Source organism: Chiloscyllium plagiosum, chromosome 6, assembly GCF_004010195.1.
Source record: "Chiloscyllium plagiosum isolate BGI_BamShark_2017 chromosome 6, ASM401019v2, whole genome shotgun sequence".
NCBI classification, from domain to species: domain Eukaryota; kingdom Metazoa; phylum Chordata; class Chondrichthyes; order Orectolobiformes; family Hemiscylliidae; genus Chiloscyllium; species Chiloscyllium plagiosum.
In genome coordinates, this window is record NC_057715.1 from 76,205,015 (window position 1) to 76,231,251 (window position 26,237).

The 26,237-nt window shown below is 39.5% G+C and overlaps 1 protein-coding gene across 4 annotated transcripts in view; it reads right to left on the reverse strand.

Annotated features, from left to right (window-relative positions):
* The window catches only part of LOC122550724 (centromere protein J-like), a 95,914-nt gene that overhangs the window by 38,867 nt on the left and 30,810 nt on the right, over nucleotides 1–26,237 (reverse strand). For all 4 annotated transcript variants that reach the window (XM_043691877.1, XM_043691876.1, XM_043691874.1 and 1 more), the window contains 5 exons: nucleotides 23,465–23,630; nucleotides 22,922–23,039; nucleotides 19,412–21,068; nucleotides 15,285–15,417; nucleotides 6,285–6,450 (listed from right to left, as the gene is read on the reverse strand). In XM_043691877.1, coding sequence (XP_043547812.1) covers nucleotides 6,285–6,450; nucleotides 15,285–15,417; nucleotides 19,412–21,068; nucleotides 22,922–23,039; nucleotides 23,465–23,630 — 2,240 coding nt within the window. The remainder of the gene's footprint in view (nucleotides 1–6,284; nucleotides 6,451–15,284; nucleotides 15,418–19,411; nucleotides 21,069–22,921; nucleotides 23,040–23,464; nucleotides 23,631–26,237) is intronic.

The window sequence follows — 26,237 nt, forward strand, 5'->3', positions numbered from 1 at the left end:
AATGACCTGGATGAGAGCATTGAACGAAGGGTTAGTAAATTTGCGGAAGACATGAAGGTCAGTCGAGTTGTGGAAGTGACGAAGGATGTTGTAGGCTGCAGAGCTGGGCTGAGAGGTGGCAAATGGAGTTTAATGCGGAAAAGTACAAGGTCATTCACTTTGGAAGGGGTAACAGAATGCAAAATACTGGGGTAATGGTAGGTGAGCAGAGAAATCTTGGTGTCCAGGTACATAGATCCTTGAAAGTCACCACTTAGGTTGTTTAGAAGGTTTTTATTTGTCGAGAGATTGAGTTTTGGAACCATGAGATCATACTGCAGCTGTACTATGGTGCGGCCACATTTGAAGTATTGCACGCAGTTCTGGACGCCACATTATAGGCAGGATGTGGAAGCTTTGGAAAGGGTTCAGAAGAGATTTACTAGGATGTTGCCTGCTATGGAGGGAAGGTCTTACGAGGAAAGGCTGAGGGACCTGAGGCTGTTTTCATTAGAGAGAGGAAGGTTGAGAGGTGACTTAATTGAGACATATAAGATAATCAGAGGGTTAGATAGGTTGGACAGTGAGAGCCTTTTCCCTCAAGATGGCAATGGCTAGCACGAGGGAACATACCTTTAAATTGAGGGGCGATAGATATAGGACAGTTGTCCGAGCTAGTTTCTTTACTTAGAGTAGTAGGGATGTGGAGCACACTGCCTGCAACAGTAGAAAACTCTCCAACTTTAAGGGTATTTAAATGGTCATTGTATAGGCATATGGATGAGAATAGAGTAGTTTAGGTCAGATGGGCTTCAAATTAGTTCTACAGGTCGATGGAACATCGAGGGCCGAAGCGCCTGTATTGCACTGTAATGTTCTAAAAATGCCAAGAATAAGTACTTTAAAGTTGCTGCTCGGAAGTGCAGAGTTTGAATACGTCTGAAAAGAGAGGCATATTACCCAAGATTTTCATCTTGCTTTTTGGATTGGTCGAGAATGGACTTTGCCTATTACAAACAACTGAAGGAACATGTGGTTGGATTTGATTATGTCAATTGCTGGGAGATACGATTAGTGTACCTGGCATCACACCAGCACAGAAACTCAATCATGTCATTCAAGTGTGTGGTAGATGCAGGCATCATCTTATTAGTAGAGCAGAGAGTAGAATACCTTTTATTTATCATTTCTTCCATATACAAGTGATACAGTAAAAACGAGACAGCGTTCCTCTAGGACCAAGGTGCTACACTGACAGCACAAACTACATGATCATACAAAGGGTGGCATAAAGTGTGTAAGAAGTGCAAAACATGCAAATTATTGTGTAATGAAAGATTGATAATTAATAGACATTGTTCTAGCAGCAATTTGAAGTCATGCAAAGAATTTCAGATGGAAAGGAGTCCGAACATACAGTGTAAAGGAGCCTAATGGCTTGGGGGAAGAAACTGTTGCACAGTCTGGCTGTGAGAGAACGAATGCTCTGTTATCTTCTGCCAATTGGCAGGAGGGAGAGGAGTTTGAGTGAGGGGTGTGTGGGGTCTTCCACAATGCTCTTAGCCTTTCAGATGCAGCATGTGTTGTAAATATCTATAATGGAGGGAAGAGAGACCCCAATGATCTTCTCAGCTGACCTCGCTATCCATTGTAGGGTCTCACGATCACAGAAGGTACAATTCTCGAACCAGGCAGTTATACAGCTGCTCAGTGTACTCTCCGCGCACCTTCTGTAGAATGTGGCGAGGATGGGAGTGTCGGAGGAGGGCTTTCCTCGACTTATGCAGAAAGTAGAGGCGCTGCTGGGCTTTCTTGGCTATGGAACTGATGTTGAGGGACCAGGTGAAATTTTCCACCAGATGGACACCAAAAAATTGTTGCTCTTCACGATCTCCACGGGGGAGTCAATGTTCTGTGGACAGTGGTCACTTCGTGCCCTTCTGAAGTCAACAACTATCTCTTTTTATTTTGTCCACCTTCAGAGACAGGTTGGTTCTGCACCAGTCTGTTGGCCACTGCACCTCCTCTCTGCATGTTGACCAGTCATCCCTGCTATTGAGACCCACTACATTCATGTCATCAGTGAACTTGATGATGTGATTCGATCTGTGCATCGCTGCACAGTTGTGTGTCAGCAGTGGACTGAGTAAACAGTCCTGGGGGGACCCCCGTGCTCAGTGTAATGGTGTTGGAGCTGCTGTTCCCAATCCAAACTGAGGTCCCACAGTCAGGAAGTTCAGGATCCAGTTACAAAGGGAGGTATTTAGGCCCTGCAGACTAAGCTTTCCAAACAGGTGCTGAAGAATGATAGTGTTAAATGCAGAACTCAAGTTTATGAACAGTAATCTGACATAGGTGTCTTTCTTCTCCAGGTGGGTGAGGACCAGATGTAAGGTTGTGGAAACAGCATTCATCTGTTGAGTGGTTGGGATGATATGCAAACTGCAAGGTGTCCAGTGAGGGGTGCAGCAGGGTCTTAAAATGATCATCAAGAGCCTCTCAAAACACTTCATATGATGGGTATTAATACAATGGGGCAGTAGTCATTGAGACAGGACACTGAAAACTTATTTGGCACCGGAATGATGATATCGGCCTTGAACCACGTTGGAACTATGGCACAGCTCAGGGAGATGTTGAAGATTACCGTTTCAACATCCGCCAGTAAGTCACAGCATCCTCTGAGCACTCTGCCAGGAATGTTATCTGGTCCGGTAACCTTGCATGGGTTGACTCTGCATAGGGTTTTCCTCACATCATCCATGGTAAGAGACAGCATCTGGTCATGGGGGGGGGGGGGGATGGACATCCTCGCTGCCACATCGTTTCATGCCTCGAACCGTGCATACAAGTTGTTAACTCATCTGGGACTGAGGCATCACCAGCATAAGCAGGTGATGCTGTTCTGGATGCCTTTCCACATGCTCCGCCTATCACCTCTGTCCAGAAAGTGGCTGTGTATTCTGTGTGTGTGCGCACGCTTTGCCTCTTTGATGGCCTGGGTCAGGTTGGTCCTTGCTGATGTTAGGGCTGCCTTGTGATCTGCTCTGGAAGTGGAATCATGGGCCCATGGGCCTTCAGCAGCGAACACAAACTTTGCGGTCATCCATAGCTTCTGATTGGGACAAGAAGTGATGGTCTTGGACACAGTGACGTCGTCAATACACTTGCTAATGTAGCAAATCACTGACACTGTGTACTCCTCTAAGTTGATGGAATCGCCATCGGTTGCTGCCTCCCTGAACACGCGCCATTCAGTGCACTCAAAACAGTCTTGAAGAGCAGAAATGGCTCCTGCTGGGCCAGGTTTTCACCTGCTTCAGATCCAGTTTGACATGTCTGACGAGCAGTCTATATACTGGGATTAGCATAACAGAGATTAGATTAGATTAGGTTAGGTTACCTACAGTATGGAAACAGGCCTGTGGTCTGAGGAGCCGAGGTAGGGCTGGGGCTCTGGCCGGTTTGTGTGGGGGATGTTTGTATAAACCAGATTCAGCGTGTTCTCTCCTCTCGTCACAAAGTCAACATGCCGATGGAATTTAGGGAGCACAGTCTTGAGATTTGCATGGTTGAAATCTCCAGCAACAATAAACAGTCCATCAGGGTGTGCGTTCTGCAATCTGCTAACAGCCCCTACAGTTCAGTGTGCCTCCTTAGCATTAGCACTGGGAGGAATATAAACCCCAACTATAAGGACAGCGGTGAATTCCCGTGGCAATTATTAATGAAAGATACTAATTGCACTGCACAGTAGCATCGTGACACATTATTTATGTTAGTTGAGAAATCTGCTACTGGGTTCTCCACTGCTGTCTACCCAACTGGGAAGGTGATGGGATCTGATGTGGTATCGAGGAATCATTTCTTCAAATAGTCACAACGGTTACTCAAATTTTTCTCTATCTTTGCAAGCTCCCACAGATGCAGTGATGACAGTTTTACATACACAATGAGGAATTACTTCTGTTAGCTCTCATAATATAATAATGAGATGTGGGTAACATGGTTCTGAAGGTTCCAACAGAACTTTATTACAGCTCCTGGTATCCAACTTGAAGGTCACCAGTAGCATATACCAATTTGCTTCTATTAGCACATCATGCTGTGAAGAACTTAGTAAAATGACAGCAGAGACCTTTATAACATTAAGTAACATCTTATAATATTGAGGATATCATGTGTTTATCCCTTAAAAGATATCTTATGTACTGAGAGAAATAATAATATTTCCCTTTTTCTAAATAAAATAAAACCTCAAACAGAGATACATAGTGGTAATAGACTCATATTTCAGTTCAATAATTGAAATAAACAGAATCAGCAATCTAAACATTTTGGAGATTTGACAACTTGTCCTGATCTGGTGAGCATATACTAACTAATATACTAGCCAGATAAACACTGACTACAAGAGCAGGTCAGAGGCCAAGATCCCTGCATTGAGGGGACTAGAATGCAAGAGCAGGGATGGACTGCTGAGGCCATGTAAGGCTCTGGTCAGACCACATTTGGAATATAGTGAACAATTCTGGGTTCTGTTTCTAAAGATAGATATGCTGCCCTTGGACAGGCCCAAGAGGATGTTCACAAGACTGAATGCAGGGATTAAGGGCTTGTCATACAAGTAGTGTTTGAGGACTCTGGGTCTGTACTTGATGAAGTTTAGAAAGTTATGGGGGGGGGATTGGATTTAAACTTAGAATTGAGAGCCCCGGATAGAGTGGGCATGGAGAAGATGTTTCCATTTGTAAGGGAGTGTAGGACCTGAGGGAACAGCCCGAGTGTGAAAGGAAAACCCTTTAGAACTGAGAAATGGAGGAATTTCTTCAGCTAGAGGGTGTCAATCTGTGGAGAGCAGGTCGTTGAGTATATTTAAGACAGAGATGAATAGATACTTGATTAGTAAGTGGATCAAACATTACAGGGTAAAGGCAAGAGAATGGGGTTGAGAAACATATTAGCCATGACCAAATGGTGAACCATTCTCAAATGGGCTTAATTCTGCTCCTATATCTTATGGTCATTCCCAAACCCACAAGATACTGAATCAGTCCATGTCCAAATGGGCTATATCTAAGCTTGAAGGTGACAAGTGGCAAATATCGTTTATGCCTCATACTTGATGTGAAATGGTCATTTCCAACAAGTGAGAATCTAAACAAGAGTTTGCTCAGTGCATCAGACAATTATTCTGTTACCTGCCCTCTATCTGACTTCAAGGTTACATCCTGTACCTTGAGAAGTAACACACTAACAAATGCACTGCGTGTTTACAGTGTTTTACAAGAGAACATTTTTAGTAGCTTATCATATATCCCAAGTGAATTTCATCTCAAATATAGAGGTGTGAAATGGATGATGACAATTACAGAGGTAATGTCTTGTGCTATATATCGGAATAGTTGACTTGCACAGATGACAGGGTTTTAAAACCAAAAACAATGGGTTTTCCATTTTGCAAAAGAAAGGCACCTGGGATCTTTTGCAATGCATCAACTTCCAGATTGTGTCTTTCCTGGGGTTGTAGTATTGCAGTGGGCAAGATTTTGTCAACAAAACTAGCTTGAGAGAGTGGAGATACCCCAATATGATTTTGCTCCACATAAAGGGGTATATTTCTTGAGCTAATCTCTCAGTGGAGATAGCATATTTTCTAAATTTTGCAGAAAAGGTGAGATGAAGTTGAAATATCCAAGGCAACATTATAGATTCTTTTTATCGTGTGGGATGGGCAATTGTTTAACATCCACAATTTTACTTGGATCAGGATGGACTTTATAGGTAAGTCAATGATTATCTGGCTGACAATGACATGTCGTTGCACTGCTGCCATCAGCACTAAAGGTTGTGGTCATGCTCTGCTTTGTCCTGCACGTGACTGTAATAGCTTCACTTATATATCATAATCAGGTCCATTTTCAATAATCCTATCTAAATGGTGGTAGAATAGATCTTGGTTTACTCATACGCCGATGGTTACCTTTGGAACTAGTACTGTTCAGTGGTATCTTACATGTCATGATCCCTTGGAATTTCTGATGAACAGGTTTGTCAAAGTATTTCACACTGTTAAGAAGCAATGAAAATTCAAGTGGTGCAGACCAAAAACACCAAATTTTAGGTAATATTTTAAAATTATGACAAAATTGACCACAGAGAAAAACTCGAGAAACTACTGGTAAATTTTCAAATATGGATTAAATTACTGCTCATTCATAACTAAAAATGCAGTAAAAGCATCCCAATTATTCAACAGTAGCCTTAATTTTCAGAAATGTAACAATGTAAAGGAAGATTTTCACCTGTATTTCTTGCCTTTCCTTTTTGTCAGGGATTGCTCTTGCTGCAGCAGCATGTTTTTCGAAAATCATTCGCTCTTTTTGGAGTCGTTTTAATTCTTCTTTTTTATATTCCTCAAACTGAGATAACTGTTCAGTTTTCTTACGTTCAAAGTCTTCAAATTCTTTTCTGAGGATTAAACATCTTCTATTAATTATTTTTGCCTTCTGTATCACATTTAATTTCAAAATCTAAACCACTGAAGTAACAAAAAAGCCTTCAAATTAGTTAAGTCGGATAATTACAAAAATATTTGTCAATCCACTATATGGCTACTTTTAGTGAACTAGATTAAATGGTTTGAAATGTGGATCAGTAGTGAAGAAATTCCAAATGCCATAGTACAGTTGTCAAATGGTAGATGTTGCAAAGAGATGTATATGGTTATGATATAGTTGCAATTTTGGAGACATTGTTGCAGAGTGGCCAATACTGGGAACTGAACACCCAGGGGTATTCAATATTTTGCAACAGCAGTCACGGAGAAAGATGTAGTTGCACTGTTAGCAAAGGAGAATCATTGCAAAAGCAAGGAAGGACATAAACATGGAAAATCATAACTTGGAATCTGTATGAGTGGAGTTTTGCAACACCAAAAGACAGAAAACATTGGGAAGGGGTTGCCTTATAGGCTCACAAATAAAGCAGTAATAATGCTGTGGAGGAAGATTTCCTGGAGTGTATACATGATGGTTTCTTAGGATTGGTGGTCACTAGTAAGAGGGACGGTATGGGTATAGAAATCTGGGAGGTCTGCAGTACAATTAAAGAAATTAGTGGAGAGCGAGCGAGCAAGGGTGGCAAGAGAGAGAGAGAGGAAGAGATAGAGAAAGAAAAAAAAGAGAGAAAAAGAGAAAAAAAAAGAGAGAAGGTTCTGCGTGGTCTAGCAGTCTTCAATTAGATCAGTTTCCAGGGCCAGATGAAATGTAAGTCATGTATTTGAGTGAAACAAGTAAAGCAATAGCAGGGGCATTTGCAAAAACTTTTCAATTCCACTCTAGCCACAGGAGAAGTACCAGAGTATTAGAGGATAGCAAATTCAGTACTGTTATTCAAGAAAGGAACAAGGAATATTTCAGGAAACTACAAGCCAGTCAGTTTAACCTCAGTTGTGGGCAAACTATTAGAATTCTGAGGGAGAGAATTAATCTGGAATTAGAGAAATTAAACAGGAACAGTCAGCACGGTTTTGTTAAGAGGTGGTCATATCTGACCATCTTGGTTGAATTTTTTAAAGAAGCGACCATATATGTGGATGACAGCAATACTTTTGATGTAATCTACCTGAACCTCAGGTGGAATCCAAGGAAATATGGCAAATTGGATCCACAAGTGGTTAAGTAGCAGGAAGCAAAGAGTGATGGTTGAAGAGTGTTTTTCCAATTGTTCAGTGTTGGGCCTTTGCTGTTTGTCGTCTATATATGTGAGTTAGACTTGAATGTAGGAGGATTGATCAGTAAGATCACTGACCATACAAAAATTGATTGGGTGGTAATCCACATTATTGAGAGGCAAGAGAATATACGATGAATGATAGGTCCCTGGGAAGCACCAAAGACCGCATGCATGTACATCAGTCTCTATCAGGATAGGTGGATAAAATGGTTAAAAAGGCATTTGATATTTGCCTTAATTTGTCAAGGCAAAGTTTATGAATAGGGAGGTCACGCTGGAGTTGTTAAAAAAAGACACTTTGGTTAGTCCACAGGTCGAGTGTTGTATGCAATTCTAAAATCCATGTGATAGGAGGGATATAATAACACTGAAGTGCAGAGATTTACCAGGATGTTGCCTGGGCTGGAGAATTTCTGTCATGGAGAGATTGGACAGATTGGGGTTGCTTTCCTTAGAGCAGAGGAGATTGAGAGGGGATACGATAAGATATATGAAGTTATGAGGGACATAGATAGACTAGACAGAAAGGAACCTTTCCCCTCCATACAGGGAGTAATGATCAGGGTCATAGATTTAAGTTAAGGGGCAGAAGATTTAGAGATGTGAGGAAAATCTTTTTCACCCACAGCTTGTTGGGAATCTGGAACTTCCTGTAAGGGTGATAGAGGCAAAAACCCTCATGATATTTGAGTAGTGTTAAGATATGCATTTGTGATGTCATAGCATTCAAGGCTTTGGGCCAAGTACTGGAAAATGGAATTGGATAGTTAGGGGATTGTTTTCGACTGGCACAGAAATGATATCTATGACTCTATGATTAATATGTCGAGAAACCAACTACAGAGCAGGCTATCCTTGACTAAGTGCTGTGCAATGAAAAATTAATTAACAATCTTGTTTTAAAAGACATGTTAACAGAATAAGCATTAACCTGATTCAACAAAGCCAACATGGGTTTATGAAAAGAAAATCATGCTTAGCTAACCTATAGAGGGAGTGCAACAAAGGTTCTATAGGCTGATACCAGGGATGGCAAGACTGTCACGATTGAAGAATGTATGAGGAGAGCGTCCAGGAGACGTACATGGACAGGAAAGGTTTAGAGGGATATGGGCCATATGCAGGCAAATGAGACTAGTTCAGTGTGGGAAACCTGGTCAGCAGCGTCCAGGAGACGTACATGGACAGGAAAGGTTTAGAGGGATATGGGCCATATGCAGGCAAATGAGACTAGTTCAGTGTGGGAAACCTGGTCAGCATGGACAATTTGAACAAGTTTCTGTGCTGTATGACTCTATGACTGGGTTGACACTAACAAGAGTTGATAAGAATGAGGTGGAGGTGGAGGGGAAAATACATAAAATTCTCACAGGCTAGATAGACATACTAGGTGCAGGATGGATGTTTCCCCTATTTGGGGAGTGTAGACTTAGAGGTCACGATCTCAGGACATGGTTTAAGCCTTTTAGGACGAAGGTGAGGAAACATTTCTTCAGAGACTGATTCACCTTTGGAATTGCTACCACAGAAGGCTATGGGCTAGGACATTGAAAATATTCAAGACAGAGAATGTTAAATTTTCAAATTTGAATAACATCAAAGAGTATCAAGAGAAAATAGGAATGTGGCATTGAAAGAGAGAATCAGCCATGATCACACAGAATGGTGGAGCAGACTTGAATAGCCAAATGCCTACTCCTAGTCTAAATGTTTACAAAATATCTACATTACTACAAGGCAAAAAGATGTAAAGACGATTCATAAATCAAGTGATTAAATTATATTCTATAAAGCTAATATGAATAATGGAAAAACTAACAGATTTGAGACAACGCAGTTGGGAGGTGAAAGGAACAATTAAAAGTGAGATTAGATTCCCTATAGTGTGGAAAGAGGCCCTTCAGCCCAACCAGTCTACCACTGACTCTCCAAAGAGTAACCCACCCAGACCCATTTCCCTCTAACTAATGCACCTAATACTATGGGCAATTTAGCATGGCCAAATCACCTGATCTGCACATCTTTGGATTGAGTGAGGAAACAAGAGCACCCGGAAGAAACCCACGCAGACACGGGGAGGATGTGCAAACTTCACACAGACAGTCACCCAAGGCTGGAAACGAACTTGAGTCCCTGACGCTGTGAGGCAACAGTGCTAACCACGGAGTCATGGTGCCGTGAAGATTAAAATACCTAGTAGATTGCAGACTCAACAGTAACGGCTCTTACAGACAATTTAAAAGTAAAATAACAATTTAAGAACATGTTAGCCCAATCAGCGACAAATAGCGTTATTTGCTTCTGGAGGATAAAAAGATCATAAAGATAAATAAATATTTTGCATAACTGTTGAGAAAGCACAAGGCGGTCCTCAAAGATTTGTTTAGTTGTCAGCCAATAGAATAAAGACAGTTCAAAGGCTCTCAACTAAAAAGCAGTTAACCTTGTTACAATTGGACTTCTAGAGTCAGAGTCATACAGCACAGAAACAGACCCTTCAGTCCAACCAGTCTATGCTGACCATAATCCCAAATTAAACTTGGCCCACTTGCCAGCACTTGGCCCATTTCCTCCAAATCTTTCCTATTCATGAACTTATCCAAATGTCATTAAATGTTGTAATCGTACCTGCATCCACCACTTCCTTTGGAAGTTCATTTTACACACGAACCACACTGTGTTTGAAAAAAATTGCTCATGCCTACTTAAGTATTTCTTCTCTCACCTTATAAACATGCCTCCTAGTTTTGAAATCCTTCATGCTAGAGAAAAGACACCTGCCATTCGCCTTATCTATATCCCTCATGATTTTATAAACCTCTATAACATCACTTCTTGACCTCTACTCTTGTTTCCTCACTCAATCCAAAGATGTGCAGATCACCCTCTCAAGCTTAATAACATCCTTTCTATAACAGGGTAAATAGAACTGGACACTGTATTCCAGAATAGGCCTCAACAACATCCTGTATAACCTCAATATAACATCTCAACTCCTATATTCAAAACGTCTGAGCAATAAAGGCAAGTATGCTAAACATGTTCTTAAACACCCTACCTATATGTGATGCAGGTCAGGCAGCTTCTGAGGAGCAGGAAAATCGACGTGTTCATCAGGAATTCTGATGAAGGGCTGATGTCCGAAACTTCGATTCCCCAGCTCCTCGGATGCTGTCTGACCTGCTGTGCCTTTCCAGCACCACACTCCTGACTCTGATCTCCAGTCCTCACTTTCTCAAACCTATATGTGATGCAAACTTCAAAGCATTATGTACATGAACCCTGAGGTTTCTCCGTTTTACAACACTACCCAGGGCCCTACTTTTAATTGTACAAGTCTTGCTCTTGTTTGTTTTACTATAATGCAATACCTCACGTTTATCCAAATTAAACTATCTGCCACTCTTCAACCTACAGACCCAATTTATCAAGATCCCTTTGTAATCTTAGATAACCTTCTTCACTAGCCATGAAACCACTAATTTTGGTGTTATCCACAAATTTGCCAAACATGCTTTCTGTATTTTCATCTAAATCATTTATATAAATGACAAATGGAATATTGTGTGCAATTCTATCGGGAGGATGTTGTGAAACTTGAAAGGGTTCAGAAAAGATTTACAAGGATGTTGCAGGGTTGGAGCATTTGAGTTATAGGGAGAGGCTGAATAGGCTGAGGCTGTTTTCCCTGAAGCATCAGAGGCTGAGGGGTGACCTTATAGAGGTTTATAAAATAATGAGGGGCATGGATAGGATAAATAGACAAAGTCTTTTCCCTGGGGTGGGGGAATCTAGAACTAGAGGGCATAAGCTTACTGTGAGAGGGGAAAGATATAAAAGAGACCTAAGGGGCAACATTTTCACGTATAGGGTTGTGCGTGTTTGGAATGAGCTGCCAGAGGAAGTGGAGGAGGCTGGTACATTTGCAGCATTTAAAAGGCATCTGGATGGGTATATGAATAGGAAGAGTTTAGATGGATATGGGCCAACTGCTGGCAAATGGGACTAGATTAGGTTAGGATATCCGGTTGGCATGGACGAGTTGGACAGAAGGGTCTGTTTCCGTGCTGTACATTTCTATGGCTATGATAAACTTTGGAACACCACTGGTCACAGGCCTCCAGTCTGAAAAAACAGCTCTCCATCATCACTCTAGAACAAAATCAGATTGATTTCACTTTCAAATTATACTGGATTATTGGAAATACAACTTTTTTGATATTTTAAATGACTGTACAGTAGTTATAGTGAGGCCAGTGCTTGAGGTGTGGAATCCAGAGTCATGAGGCTCTGTAAAAGAGGGTTGCTGGAAATATTAGATTAAATCTTGTACCCTGCAGAATATCTGAAGCACGAAAGAGAAATCAGAATGGATTCTGGAGTGGTGATACAATTTGAATTGCTGCCAGTAAAAGTGAATGTAATTTGAAGGTTTTAAGAATAATGGAACCAGAATCAAATGTAGAATTAAAGTTATTGAAAGTGCTTACTTTGTTTAATTCTTTTTAATATGCAATAAAGTTTGTTATTGTTAAAAAAAAAGTGAAATTTTGTGAAATAATTCTATTGGTTAGTTGTTGAGCATTCCAATTTCAATTTTTAAACTATTAATTGGCCCTAATAGAATCCTAATAAGATACATTGAAAAACAAATAACTGGAAATCCAGATGGTAACAAATGCAGGACTTTATAACACAGTTATGTATTAAAATGTCTCCTCTAATTTAAGTTTAAACAAAATGTTCTAGTGAGACAGATGTGCTCATTCTAAAATCTGCCTGGAAACAGCAGCATGTAGTCTAGCAGTCATGCAGAAAGCAATTCAAACATGTAATGTCGTGCTGCTTGAAAAAGCTAGTGACCGTTTTCACAAAGAAGAAAAGACAGCTGCCCTTCGCAGTCACACAGAGATATGGAGGAAGGGATACAAAAGCAGCTACTCTGTGAAGAGCTTGTACATGAGCAAAGTAACATGTTAATGAGAGTAGATATTGGATTGGATTTGAAACATTTAAGTCTGTTCCCTCTCCACAGCTGCTGTCAGAAACTTTGTATTTATTTCAGATCAATAGCATTTGCAGTAGCTTGCTTTCATTAACATGCTGATGAGACCTGGTTCACTATTCGAAAAGAGAACAGAACAGGATTTTTGGAAATTTAAGAAACATTGTGTGCTAAGGTGAGCCTTGCTGGTTGGTGAAAGCCAGTTCTGGAATACCTCGGGCCAAGAGGAAGGAATTTTCAAAGTACACTGAAAGATTCAACCTGGTATGGCAAGAAGTGAACCTGCTGGCAAGTTGGCTGCAGCTTGGGACTCAATCTTTTATACAACTAATGCATCTGCCTGAAGTTTGGCAGAAAGTAAAACATGCTTTGTTTTGGTTGCATTAATCAATACATTTTAACCTTAATATTTAATAGGCAACTAATATACCAAAGTAATGTTAATCAGTGTTTCCAATCTTGTCTGTAAAAAATTTTAAAACATGCAATTTTGTCCTTTAGTTATTTCAGTCAGTAGTTGGGAATTTTTTTTAAATGCATCAATTTCTCAGGAGATCATAATACAGATTTTTGTTTATAAATGTTTCTCTATCGACTGCTTTCAGTGCTTATCATATTAGCAGTAACATTTTTACTTGTCATGTTAGGAAAATGGATTTTCAACATTCAACCTTCTCCTTTACACACCCAATCATTTTTTATGTCATTCCATTCTAGAGATCTTAAAATTGGGGGTTGCATTTTGATTTTTTTGTCACAAATGGCTTGATTTTTAAAGCAAAGTGTATTCACAACTTTAAAATGTTAATGGAATATGCCTTGAAGCTATTTTCAATAACTGAAAACATCAAGTAGCCTGACTTTAATTGCACCGTTAAGGGGTATTTGGTTCTGAATATTCAGCAAGAGTCGCCTGTGAAATTAAGCAGCATGGCATTACATGTTAGGCTCACCTACTATGTTTACTCTGTTTTAATCTGTTCATGGGGTGTAGATGTTGTGGCTTGATCAACATTTATTATCCATCCCTAACTAGTGGCAAGCTGCTTTCTTGAACTGCTGCCATTTTTGGGGTGTAAATAAAACATGGAACATAGAACTATACAGCGCAGAACAGACCCTGCGGCCCTCGACGTTGCGCCAACCTGTGAACTATTCTCAGCTCGTCTCCCTACACTATCCCATCATCATCCATGTGCTTTTCCAAGATTGTTTAAATCTCCATAATGTGGCGGAGTTGACTACATTGGATGCCCTACCTGCCAACGCCCTTACCACTCTGAGTAAAGAGCCTACCTCTGACATCTGTCTTAAATCTATCACCTCTCAATTTGTAGTTATGCCCCCTCGTACAAGCTAACATCATCATCCTAAGAAAAAGACGTTAACTGTCTACCCTATCTAATCCTCTGATCGTCTTGTATGGGTCTATCAAATCCCCTCTTAACCTTCTTCTTTCCAATGAGAACAGACCCAAGTCTCAAAGCCTTTCCTCATAAGGTCTTCCATCCAGACCAGGCAACATCCTGATAAATCTCCTCTGCACCTTTTCCAATGCTTCCACATCCTTCCCGAAATATGGCGACTAGAACTGTACACAATATTCCAAGTGTGGCCGCATTAGCGTTTTGTATAGTTGCAGCCCACTGTGCTGTTTGGGAGACAGTATGGAATTTTGACACAGCAATAGTGAAAGAACAGCAAAGTCAAAATAGCATGTGGCTTTTTGGAGGAGAATTACAGGTTGCTCCCGTGCATTTACTGCCTTTTGTCTGGTTTTGAAAGAGCAAATTGATTTTGGAAGCTTTAGGACAAGTTACCATGTTTTACTTTCTTTGGTTTTCTATGCAGTTAAAGAATTGTTGAATGTTTTGAGAAAAGAATCTCATTTGTAAAACAAAAGGTAAACATTTCCGGAAGTTAACTGAAGTACTCATATTCACTGCTGACCAAAATTAGATATACAGTTATATGCCTGTGAACACGCTGTTTGGCTTTGTAAACTTAGTAAATACATTTTTATTCAAATTATAAACTAACATCAAAGTTCTATTATTCATAAAGTCTGGTTAGGAACAACTGGGCAATTTTGAGTGTAATTGACTATTCTAATGTGAATCCATAGATTCTACTATCCCCTGCATCACATTGTGCCAACCAAGCCAGCTGCTTTATCCTGGATGGTGTCCATGGTTTATTGGTTTACTTCCAAAAATGTTAGGGGCAATCCCATGGCAGCATGTGCAAAGGTCACAAATATCCAGTTCAGACTTCTAAAGGATACTGTTACACCAAAGTAAGTGACTGTATAGTGAGATGTTGGGGTATGAGTGCCCCAAAATAGGAGATTCACTTATGCAATTGCACCTAAGAAAACCTTACCAAAGACACAATCTTTTAGTAAATAGTAATGTGCAATGTAGTTTGCCCAAGTTACTTGCTTCATTCTATGACATTTTTGAAGGGATAGGAAAATAATTTATCTTTATTTCACCATCAGGTCATGGAGAAAGTCGTATTGTAACAATGCTCTCTGCTGTAAGAATTAACCACATACACATACCTAAGGTCCACCATGGCTTTTTCTCTATCATTTCGGAGTTGGGCCAATGTAGCATTTTCTGCTCGAAATTGGTCAATTTCATGTTCTAATTCTGCCAGTTTATCCTTCAGTAACTTGGACTGGATACCAGCACCTAGAAAACAGCACAAAATGTACTTAAAATGAAAGCTGTAAAAAATAAAGAGCAAACACAATTCTTACTGTTGCCTAAAAGACAACTTATGAAATTAAGAAAATTGTGAAGAGGAAAGAGGGCAAAGTCGCACAGAATCCTCCTAATTATTCCCCAAAAGGTCAGTGAAACACACACTAAAACCATAGCAAACATTTACAAGTATCAATACTATTTTCCTTGAGGCTCCGAACTCTTCAAGTGCAGCTATTGTGAGCAAGCTAACAGTCAAAACAGTCGCCCAGTCACTCCCCAGTATTCCGAGAAAACAAAAATACAACTTTTTTCCAAAAAAGTTGCTACATTTTCAAACAGTATTTTCCACTCAACCTAGCAACTATTCCCTGCACAACTTTGCTCATGCTGCTCTCCAACTTTAGTTACATTCTCCCTTGAAGCTTTACAATATACACTGGCCAATCTGATTTCTAATACAAGAACTTAAGAAACAGAATCAAAATTGCACCATTCTGGACTTTGAGACTGCTCCACCAATCAGTAAAATCATGATGTATCCGAGGTGTATCAGCCAAGCTGTCTTCATTGCTCAGTCCTTTGAGTATAGGAGTTGGAAAGTCATGTTGAGGTTGTACAGGACATTGGTGAGGCCTCTTCTAGAATACGTATCCATTCTGGTTACCTTATTAGTGGAAGGATAATATTAAGCTGGAGATTTGACTTATAAAGAAAGGCTGGAGAGACTAGGACTTTTTCCCAGTGGAGCACAGCCTTCTGCAAATTTATAAAATCATGACGTGTTTGGATAGAGTTAATGGTACTTGTCTTTTCCCTCAGATAGGGGATTTCAAGACTAGGGGGCACCTTTTTAAGGTGAGAGGTTGAGAGATTTAAAAAGACATGAGGTGCAAATTTCTTTCACACAGGTAGTGGTTTGCGTGTGAAATGAACTTCCTGAGGAAGTGGTGGTTGTGGGTACAATTACAACTTGTTAAAGACTTTGATGAGTACTTGAATAGGAAAAGTTTGGAGAAATATGGGCCAGAAGCAGACAGGTAGGCCTATTTTAGTTTTAGATTATGTTTGGCATGGACTGGTTTGATGTGCTATATGACTCTATATCACAATATCCCCTTATCATTTTATATCCAAAAATCTAACATTCTTTAAAATGAATATTAAGGAATGAAATGACTGAAACTACAAATCCGAGGCAGAAAATCACAAAGATAATTATATAGGCCTTTAGCGCCAGAACTTTCTCACCTCAGTCTGAACTGGACAATATTTTATTCTGAGACTAAGACCGTGTTCTCGATTTCCAGATAGAAAATCATCTATCCAACATGAGTCCCTTTAGATTTTAAATATTTCAACGAGATCACTACTCATTCTTCTACATGCTGTGGAGCACAGACCTAGAGAAACACCCCATACCAAGAATCTGCTTTATCAAATATTGTGGCATTCCCTCCAAAGTATATCTTTCTTTAGGTATGAAAACTAAAACTATACACAGTATTCCATAAAATGATCTCATCAAGGACTTACCATCAGCAGGAAGATTTTGTAGACATTATAGTCCAAACCCTTTGTGCTAACGTACCATTTGCTTTCCTAATTGCTTGATGTACATGTTGACTTTCTGTGATTCATGCTGATGCTGTAATCATAGTCTAAATGCTCTATTATATCACATTCCTGAGAATAGAGTTGAGCATTTTCACTACACTAGCAGCCTAACTAGCCAATAGTTCTGCTTTTTAAAATAGCAGCGTTACTTTTGCTGCCTTCTAATCCAGAGGGGCTGTTCTGGAAGATCATAAACAATACATTCATGATCTTTGGCAGCTAAGTCTTTTAAAATCCTAGGGTAGAAGAAATTAGGTACAAGAAATTTGTTGGCCACAGCCCCAATCTCTAGATTTTTCTTCATTAATACCAATTTCTATAAGGTCACCACTCACAAACCTCTTTCTTACTTCTTTATTAGCTCCATTCAAACAAATTCAACATGAATTTTTAAAATCCAAGATTCTCTCTCTCTCTCTACTGTCTTTACCCAATCATTTAGTATTGGTGAAACTCTGACCCTTTTTCTATTTTGACTAACTCTTCTAAAAGGCATTCCAAATTATTGAATCCCAACTTTACTCATACTGCAGCCACATAGCCCTGGTGGTTATTAGAAATCTATAGTATAAACTCATCCATTCGTGAAATTTTGTACATTCAATATAGTGCATTGGCTTTGATGGTTTTACATTTTCCCCTGATAGCACCTTAGTCAGTAATACCCCATAATCTTTAAGCTCCCTGTCCCTTCCTAACACATTGACTACTTGCATCCAGTCTTAACATTTTAATTACTTTATGTAATAAAAACAAAAACATCAAAAACTTAATAATTTTTGCACATTAAAAATCATGTAAATTATGAGAAATATGATTGTAGTGAGTGTCATTAATGACAATGAACAAAGCAAAAAAAAAAAAGGCCCATTGTGCTCCTAACTCGCATTTTCTGTCCTGTTGGGCTTTTGTATTTCTTTTCTAAACAGCCCCTATTGCATAATTCTTGTCTATCTGCCTTCCTATCTCTTGTTCTGCTAAATGTGTGTGTTTCCTTATTTATTTATTCCCTGCTTTTAGATGAGTGAAGAAATGGTGGTGAAGTGACACAAAGTGCTGCGACCTACCTCTGCAGTGAAACTTCAAATAATCAATAACTACCTCTCAATTCACAACCAAATGTCTTTGTCTGTTCTTGTATGGTTCTCAGTCCAGTTCTGACATCTTCAACCTACTATTATTTGACTACTTCTGCTCTAATGTCGAATACCATTCTTGCTGTTTAGACTCTACTGCAAATCCGGTGGTTCCATTTATTCAATTTTTCCTCTATCCTTCAACTCAATTTCTGTTCCTTAATTAGAGATGCTAAGAGATATAGGATAATACATTTGCCTATCTCCCCTCTTTCTGGTATACCTCCATTTGTAATCTCTCTGCAATTCTCCCACCTGCACTCCATTTACCACATCACAGTTATGGAAACCTAATGTTAGCACTGAGCTGGGTACAGTTAATTAATGTTCTAAATATGTAAAGGAGGTATTAAAAGCAAATTTCCAGAACTCAGGAGGTAGAGATGACAACATGCAGGACAGAAACTGGGTGAGATTGGGATTAAGCGGTACATAGGTTAATCACCTTTATATATTCCCCTGTTCTCACAAGAGGTTGAATCAGTTCGGGTTAGTTAGTTAGTTAGTTAGTTAGTTAAAGGTTAATTTTTCAAAAACTATTGCCAGTAATAATAAAAAGCTATGTAGGCACAGAGGCAGAATAAGGAATGGAAACATGGACAACCAACGATAGGAAAGCAAGTAATGATGGACAGGGAGCAGGGCTACATAACTAGCAAAGATAATGGAGGGCTTGAATGAAACTTGGACAATGCTGTGTACACTTGGGAAAAGAGTAGACTACACCAGGACAACTGGACAATATATGGTGGGAATTGACTAGATAGGTTTTCAATGTGTGACTGGATGGGTGTATAAACCTGAAGTACAACTTTCCCAGGTTGGTTCTATGCTAATGCTCGCTCTCCCTTTGCTTGCATGAATAAGCGATTATTCTGATTCTGAATCTCCTGGCAGTTTGTCAAGTTGAACAACAAGCAGCATTTCACCTCCAGCTTCATTCCTACAAACTTTTCGTCATCCCAGACTGACTGCCTCTTCCAACAGTACACAAAATATTTGTTATTTTTAAAGTGCTTAAAAAGGAAGTCAGGATTTAATATTTAAAATTAATAGAATTATATTTTTTAAATCCTGCTCTCTGCCATTGAAGGTTGGCCATACCAGCTCAAGCCCAACAGAAATACTGAGCTCTCCAGTATGCAACAAGCTTTCTCAAATTCTTAACAATGAAAACATACATCGATTTCACTTTCATTTAAGAAATATAATGTATATAGATATTATACCTATTGGTTTATCATTCACAGCTTTAAACTTTTGTTCCAGTCCTTGATCAGATCCAGACTCATTCTTGGTTTTCAGTGAAGGAAACAATCTCTTTATCAAATCAGAGACTGGGGGTGATTCTGTGGCTTTGTCCATGTTCTTTTCACCCACAACATCTCCTTTCTTAGCAGAAGCAACTTTTCTTTGCATAATTTTATCCTCATTAGTTTTTCCAGAAGAGAAACATCCATCTAATACAGAAGAATTAACAGACTCTGCTGAGTTATCTTCGTGGTTAATTAATCCACTTTCATCTAGGTCAGCCCATGTTTGTTCATCATCAAAATCAACATGCTCTTGATGGCAAGTTGAACTGATTTTGCATCTCGAATTGGAGAGAGATGAATCTTGTTTCTGGCTCAACAAAATCTTCTTGTTTTCTATTACAGTAGACATTTCAATATCAACATCAGATGACGAGGAGGAGGAGGACAAGTCAAGATCTGTATCCATATTCTTGTCTTTACTGAGAATATCTGTTGGCTTTTTTCTACATTTAGATTTAGGATCATCTTCTTTGTCACTGCTGCAGATCACAGACTGTTTCCTCATTGTTTTTTCATTTGTCAAGGTGGAATCAAGGTCATCAATTTCAGAATCCAAAGTGGTATTACAACTGCTAAATTCATCCTCTACAGGATCACAGTCAACAGTTTTGAATGCTACTTTATCACTGGTTGGTAAGCCAATAACAGTTTTCCCATTTTCTTTTACCCTATTCCTATGTTCTAAAATATTATGACTTTTAAGATTATCATCTACCTCGAAATCTGTATTCCCACAATTCACTGGCTCACTTGAATTTTCAAAGGTTTTGTGTTGGTCAGATTTGATTGGGGTAGATGACAATCTGCGACATTCATTGTTCTGCCAGTTACCCTGTATCATTTTTTGTACAAAGGATGAATTACTAGAGAAGGAAAGTTCTTCAGCCGCCTCCTCCAGAAATTCAAATTCATTCAATTCTATATTTTCTTTCTCTTTTTCCTTGTTCCACTTGTCCAAATTTTTCTGAAATGATGTTTCAAGTGTATGTTCATGCCCAGTTGCTTCTTTACTACTTGGCTGTGTAGGAACAACATGTTCATTTGTCTGAAATTTCTCACCATTATGAACCGCTATTGGTCTATGTGAAGTGACAGTGCTCTGTCCAGTTTGTTTTGATGCACTCTGTTCATATTTCTGAACCATGTTTGCACACTCAGTTTTAATAGTTTTAGGGATATTTTGAATTTTACCAACTAATGTAGTTTTTTTTCTGTCAGCCTGCATTTTCAGAGGTGACTGGGAGGAATTTTCTCCTTTACAATTATCCAAAGCAGTTAACTTTTTAACACGCAAAGCAGAGTTGTTCTTTCCTTTACTATTTGCTGCTGGATTGTTGATGAGCCCAGCTGAGCTTCTGAAATGGTTTTCTTTGTTTAACATTGTAAATTTGCACTGCAATTTTTGATGTGTTGTGCTCACTGAACTTTGAGAACCTGCTGCCGGTTGATTCGTTAGGTTTGATTCCTTATCAGTTATTTTCTTGGATGTCAAATATCTTGAATTAACTTTTGAGAATCTTGCTAGGCCTTCGCCACACTTTAGAAACTTCCTCTTTTGATGGCCTTTGTCCTTTAAAAACATAGAAGTATGTAGTAATTAAGAATTTAGTGACAGTTTTGAAATAGTTTTAAAAATTTATAACGTTACCTTGATGCGTTAAAATCATTCAAACAAAACCCTACTTTCACACTTTCTAATAAAGTAGTGTTGGCTTCAAAGAATACTACAAACTGTATTCCCAGACCCATTCTCAAAATTTGGAAGATAAAGGGGTGTGGTTGGAAGTAGTAATGTTGGCCCAAAATTCAATGGAGCATTTTGTTTGTGCTGAAAAATCCTGCCTGTGTCAGCAGATAATGAGAAGACTAGGACATGAAAAGCAGGAGTGACAGTCTAACTCCTTCATTAATGAGATTTAAAGACACAGACAAAAAGAACAGAAGGAAATAGGGTTAAATTAAACAGATGATAGTAAAGAGAAGGAAAGACTGGATTAAAAGTATGGCAGAGGGTCTCAAGACAAATAGGTCAAGATAAGGAAAAAAATTCTCCACTCAGAGGACTGTGATGTTTTGTCATTCGCTAATCTAGAGGGCTGTAGATCCTCACCAAGTAGATTCAATACAGAATTGCACTGATACTTCGACATAAAGGCGTGTGGGGATTATTCTGGGAAGTGGAGTTGATGTTGATGCCCTACCATCCTCTGAATTACAAATATACGAAGACTTTGCTTCTACTGCCTTCTGAGGTACAGGGTTCCAAAGAATAAATAACTCATATCGACAAGCTAATGGATCATAAGAGAGACATAAGAAGAACAGAATAAAAGCAATATCTGGGATAGCAGAACTCGCTGGGATGGGGTGGGGGGGGGGGGAAGAAAGAAAATCAGGACTCAGGTTGGAGGGCAGAATTGGGAGGGGGAAGAGGGAACAACACAGGAAAAGGAGTGAGAAGGGGAAGGAGGTGGGTGAGAGAGGAGGCCTCCCAGCTCCTAGGCCCTCTTTGTAGCCCATTTCATGCTAACCACAGCTCCTGGATCAATCCTCTGGTTGTCAACATGCCTCCCCACAGTTCCAGTGTCATCAGACACTGCCTTAGTATTTCGTCCACTCCCTTGTTTTTCCCACCCTTTGTGATTTTTGTTATCATGAACGTGCCCGTGGTGGGCAGTTAGTTATTTGGGTAATTGGATATTTATTGGTAGGTTTTTCAAAATATGAAAAGAGCTGGGTTCATGCCCTTTGTATGCAAGCAGTGTGTGAGATTTGTTAATTGTGTTTTTGTTAATTTGGCGTGGGCTGATATATAATAGGAGTCGGGTTCTTGCCCAGTGAGGCATTATCTTCTAGACAGCAAAAAACGTACAGAAGGAAAAGGTGGAAACGGACACTTGTGATAAATAGCATTCACAATAAAACCCTTGCAAATCTTTTGGAAAAAAAAGTGTTCCTACTTAACTTAATATATGATTATTGATCTATCAAACAAAGGACTTCATAGAGAACTCCCCAACTCTTCTTGGGAGCAATGTTGTTAAATCTTAGTGTACCTGGGGGCAGTTGAGGCCTTAGTTTAATGGTTCATTTGAAAGACAACACCTCTGTTACAGTATTGACTGAAAGGTTAGTCTAAATTTTGTGCCTGAATCTCTGGAGTGAATGTTGATCCAATACAATGGCAGAATGACAACCTTCTGTGCCATAAACAATCCTACATTTCGAATCTACAACTTCTAGTACAGAGATGGAGAATGCAAACAGCTTCCCAATGGAGCCATTTTGAAATCTGATAATTAATTTGAATAACTTAAGTAGTAGCAAATGATTTCTAATGTTTCTATAGTTTATGGCATTTCACAAATCTCAAACTGCATGTTTAACTTAATGCATTTTAGATTTATTGTTCCAAACACAAACCTGTGGCTGATTCAATTTAAGTTGCTGTTGTTTCAACCTCTCTTCTTCCATTTGCATCTGTTTCTCCAAGTATTCTTCATAAGTTTCCTTCCTTATACCTACTCCTGGTTTAATTGGTCTATGAAGAATATTAACAAGAGCAGTTTTGTTTTAATTCCTTTAGTTTAATCACAGTTCAATAATCTTTGCATTTGAAGTGTTGTGTATCAAGGCAGATATAAGATATTAATACAAAATTGTTATATATACTTTCATAAACATTTCAATCCATCACAAAGCATACAATTGTTTTAGATTGTATTAATAATTACAGAATATTTTATAAATTAGGTTTTTGCTAATCATTTGTTAATATGGGTAACTAAAGTAACCCTTTATTTGAATATATTGGCAGTTCCCCAGATTGTGGAGTCAGTTTGCAAGTTGATTTGTACTCAAATTGGAATACACTATCACATTCTTAAGTAAAAGCTTTCATAGGTTAGATGTACATAAATCAGGGAGCCTCAGTGTTCATTATGAGAGTTCCAATCTTTCATTTACCTTTCCTCTAAAGCTGTAAAGGATAGAGGATCTTTATGATCAAGTTTTTCAGATGGAGATGGAAAGAAAGATGTACTTGTACAATCTTTATTTCCTTGATGTGTGTCTGAAGGTTCATCTGAAAATGAACATCCTGAATTTGGTTCATCCTGGACTTCGTTCTCACCTACAAAAGATTTTTGTTTTCAAAAATTAGGAACGCAGATTTTGTAGGTACTCACATTACTAACTTTGTATCCTGTACTTCTGTTTTTTTGTGCTAACAAGGCTGAAATACAGTACTGTCAGACTTAATTTGCAATATTTTGAACTACTTCATGAGGTAGTGTCATACTAGTGAGAGTGAGAGTGTGTCATGTCTTTTTGTGGCTAGTTGATGTTCATATATCCTGTTGGCTAGTCTTCTGCCTGTTTGTCCAATGTAGTGTTTGTTACAGTTTTTGCAAGGTATTTTGTAAATGACATTAGTTGTGCTTGCTGTCTGCATAGGGTTCTTCAAGTTCATAAGCTGATGTTTTAGTGTGTTGGTGGGTTTGTGGGCTACCATGATGCCTCTTGGCTCAGACATCTTGGCACAAAAAGACATGACCCACTCTCACTAGTATCCTTACATACAGATGAGGAAGGACACTACTTCGATTGGGACAATACATCCATCCTAGGATAAGCCAAACAGAGACATGTGCGAGAATTTCGAGGTGTAGCACTCCAACCGGAACTCTATCAACAAACACATTGACTTGGATGCCATTTACCACCTCCTGAGTAAAAGATCAAGAGTGGATGGAATGAGCTGCCAGAGGATATGGTGGAGGCTGGTATAATTACAACATTTAAGAGGCATTTGGATGGGTATATGGATAGGAAAGGTTTGGAGGGCCAGATGCTGGCAGGTGGGACTAGATTAGGTTGGGATATCTGATTGGCATGGACAGGTTGGACTGAAGGGTCTGTTTCCATGCTGTACATCTCTATAACTCCAAATGACATCACCACAGGAAATGACATCACCAACCCAAGGAAACCAAAACACAAATAAAAAGCAGGCCATACCACCAGTGCTTCAGAGGCTCAATAATGATGTTACCTAGTATGGTGACGAAACGTCTGAAAATGAACCTTCCAGCTCAGCAAGCAAGCTTACTTCGAGAACCTCAACCTGAGCTTCAAATCTTCTCAAAGAATTTTCACTTATAACACATCATACCTCTCAAATATCCAAAAGAATTATATTATGTTTCATGCAAATAAGTATAGGAGCCAATTTATGCACAAGATCCCACAAACTACAAAAATGTCATTTGTCCATTGATGATCTTGTTAGAGAAAGGAATTTTAAAAATTCATTCAGGGAATGTGGGCTTCACTGATTGATGAATGGGCAGAAATGCTGATTCATTCTCCTTGAAAAGATGATGATGAGCTGCCTTCTTGGACCACAGCAGTCTACTTGATGTAGGTACATCCATACTGCTATTGGTGAAGGAGTTTGAGGTTTTTGACCCAGCACCAAAAGGAACAACAAAATGTACTTCCGAGTCATGACAATGAGTAGCTTGGAGAGGAACTTGCATTTGCTGACATTGTTCTTCAATATGTTAGCGGTCGAGGGTTTAGAAGGAGCTGTCCAACAAGCCTTGATGAATTTCTGCAATTCACCTTACAAATGAAACACACATATTCTACTGTGTGTTAGAACATAGAACACTGAGTCCCTACAGTGTGGAAACAGGCCCTTCGGCCCAGCAAGTCCACACTGATCCTCCAAAGAGTAACCCACCCAGACCCATTCCCCTATTACTCTACATTTTGCCTGACTAATGCATCTAACTTACACATCCCTGAACACTATGGACAATTTAGCATGACCAATTCACCTATGCGGCACATTTTCGGACTGTGGGAGGAAGCTGGAGCATCCGGAGGAAACCCACGCAGACACTGGGAGAATGTGCAAACTCCACACAGACACAGTTGCCCGAGGTTGGAATTAAACCCCAGTCCATGGCGCTGTGAGCCACTATGCCGCCCCGTGTTAGTGGTGGAGGAAGTGAGTGTTTGAGAATGGGTTGCCAATGAATTGGACTGCCTTGTCCTGGATGGTGTTTAACTTTTCGAATATTGATGAAGCTACTCTTACCCAGGCAAGCGAGGAGCATTCCATTATACTCCTAACTCATGCCTTACAGACTTGCCTTGAGGAGTCAGATGGTGTGTTACTCACTATCTTCTTGGAGATGGTAACTTCCAGGAACTTGCATGTTGTATCTGTTACATGGCACTAATTAGACAAGCCTAGATATTGTCCAGGTAGTTTTTTGGACACGGAGTGCTTCAGTATGTAAGGGGTCACGGATAGTGGTGAACATTGTGCAATCATCAGAAAACATTCCCACTTCTGAACTAATTTTGGAGGGAAGGTCATTGGTGAAGCAGCTGAAACTGGTTTGGCCTACAGCAGGAGAGCGCGTGAGAGCACATGAGAGCAGATCACACAAAACATCTTGTCCTCCCCATTAGTATCAGCATTTCACAGGGACCATTCCCTTCATGACTACTCTGGTCCACTCTTCCATTGTCCCCAACACATCCATTACTCCACCATGGGGACTTGCCTACAAATCATAGAAGGTATACACCTACAGATTCACGTCTTCCCTCCTCACTATCAATGGCCCCAATCAGCTTACATAGGAAGCAGCATTTTATTTGTACTTCTTTCAATTTTGTCTACTGTAATTGCTGGTCAACAGTCTCCTTCAGATCAAATGTG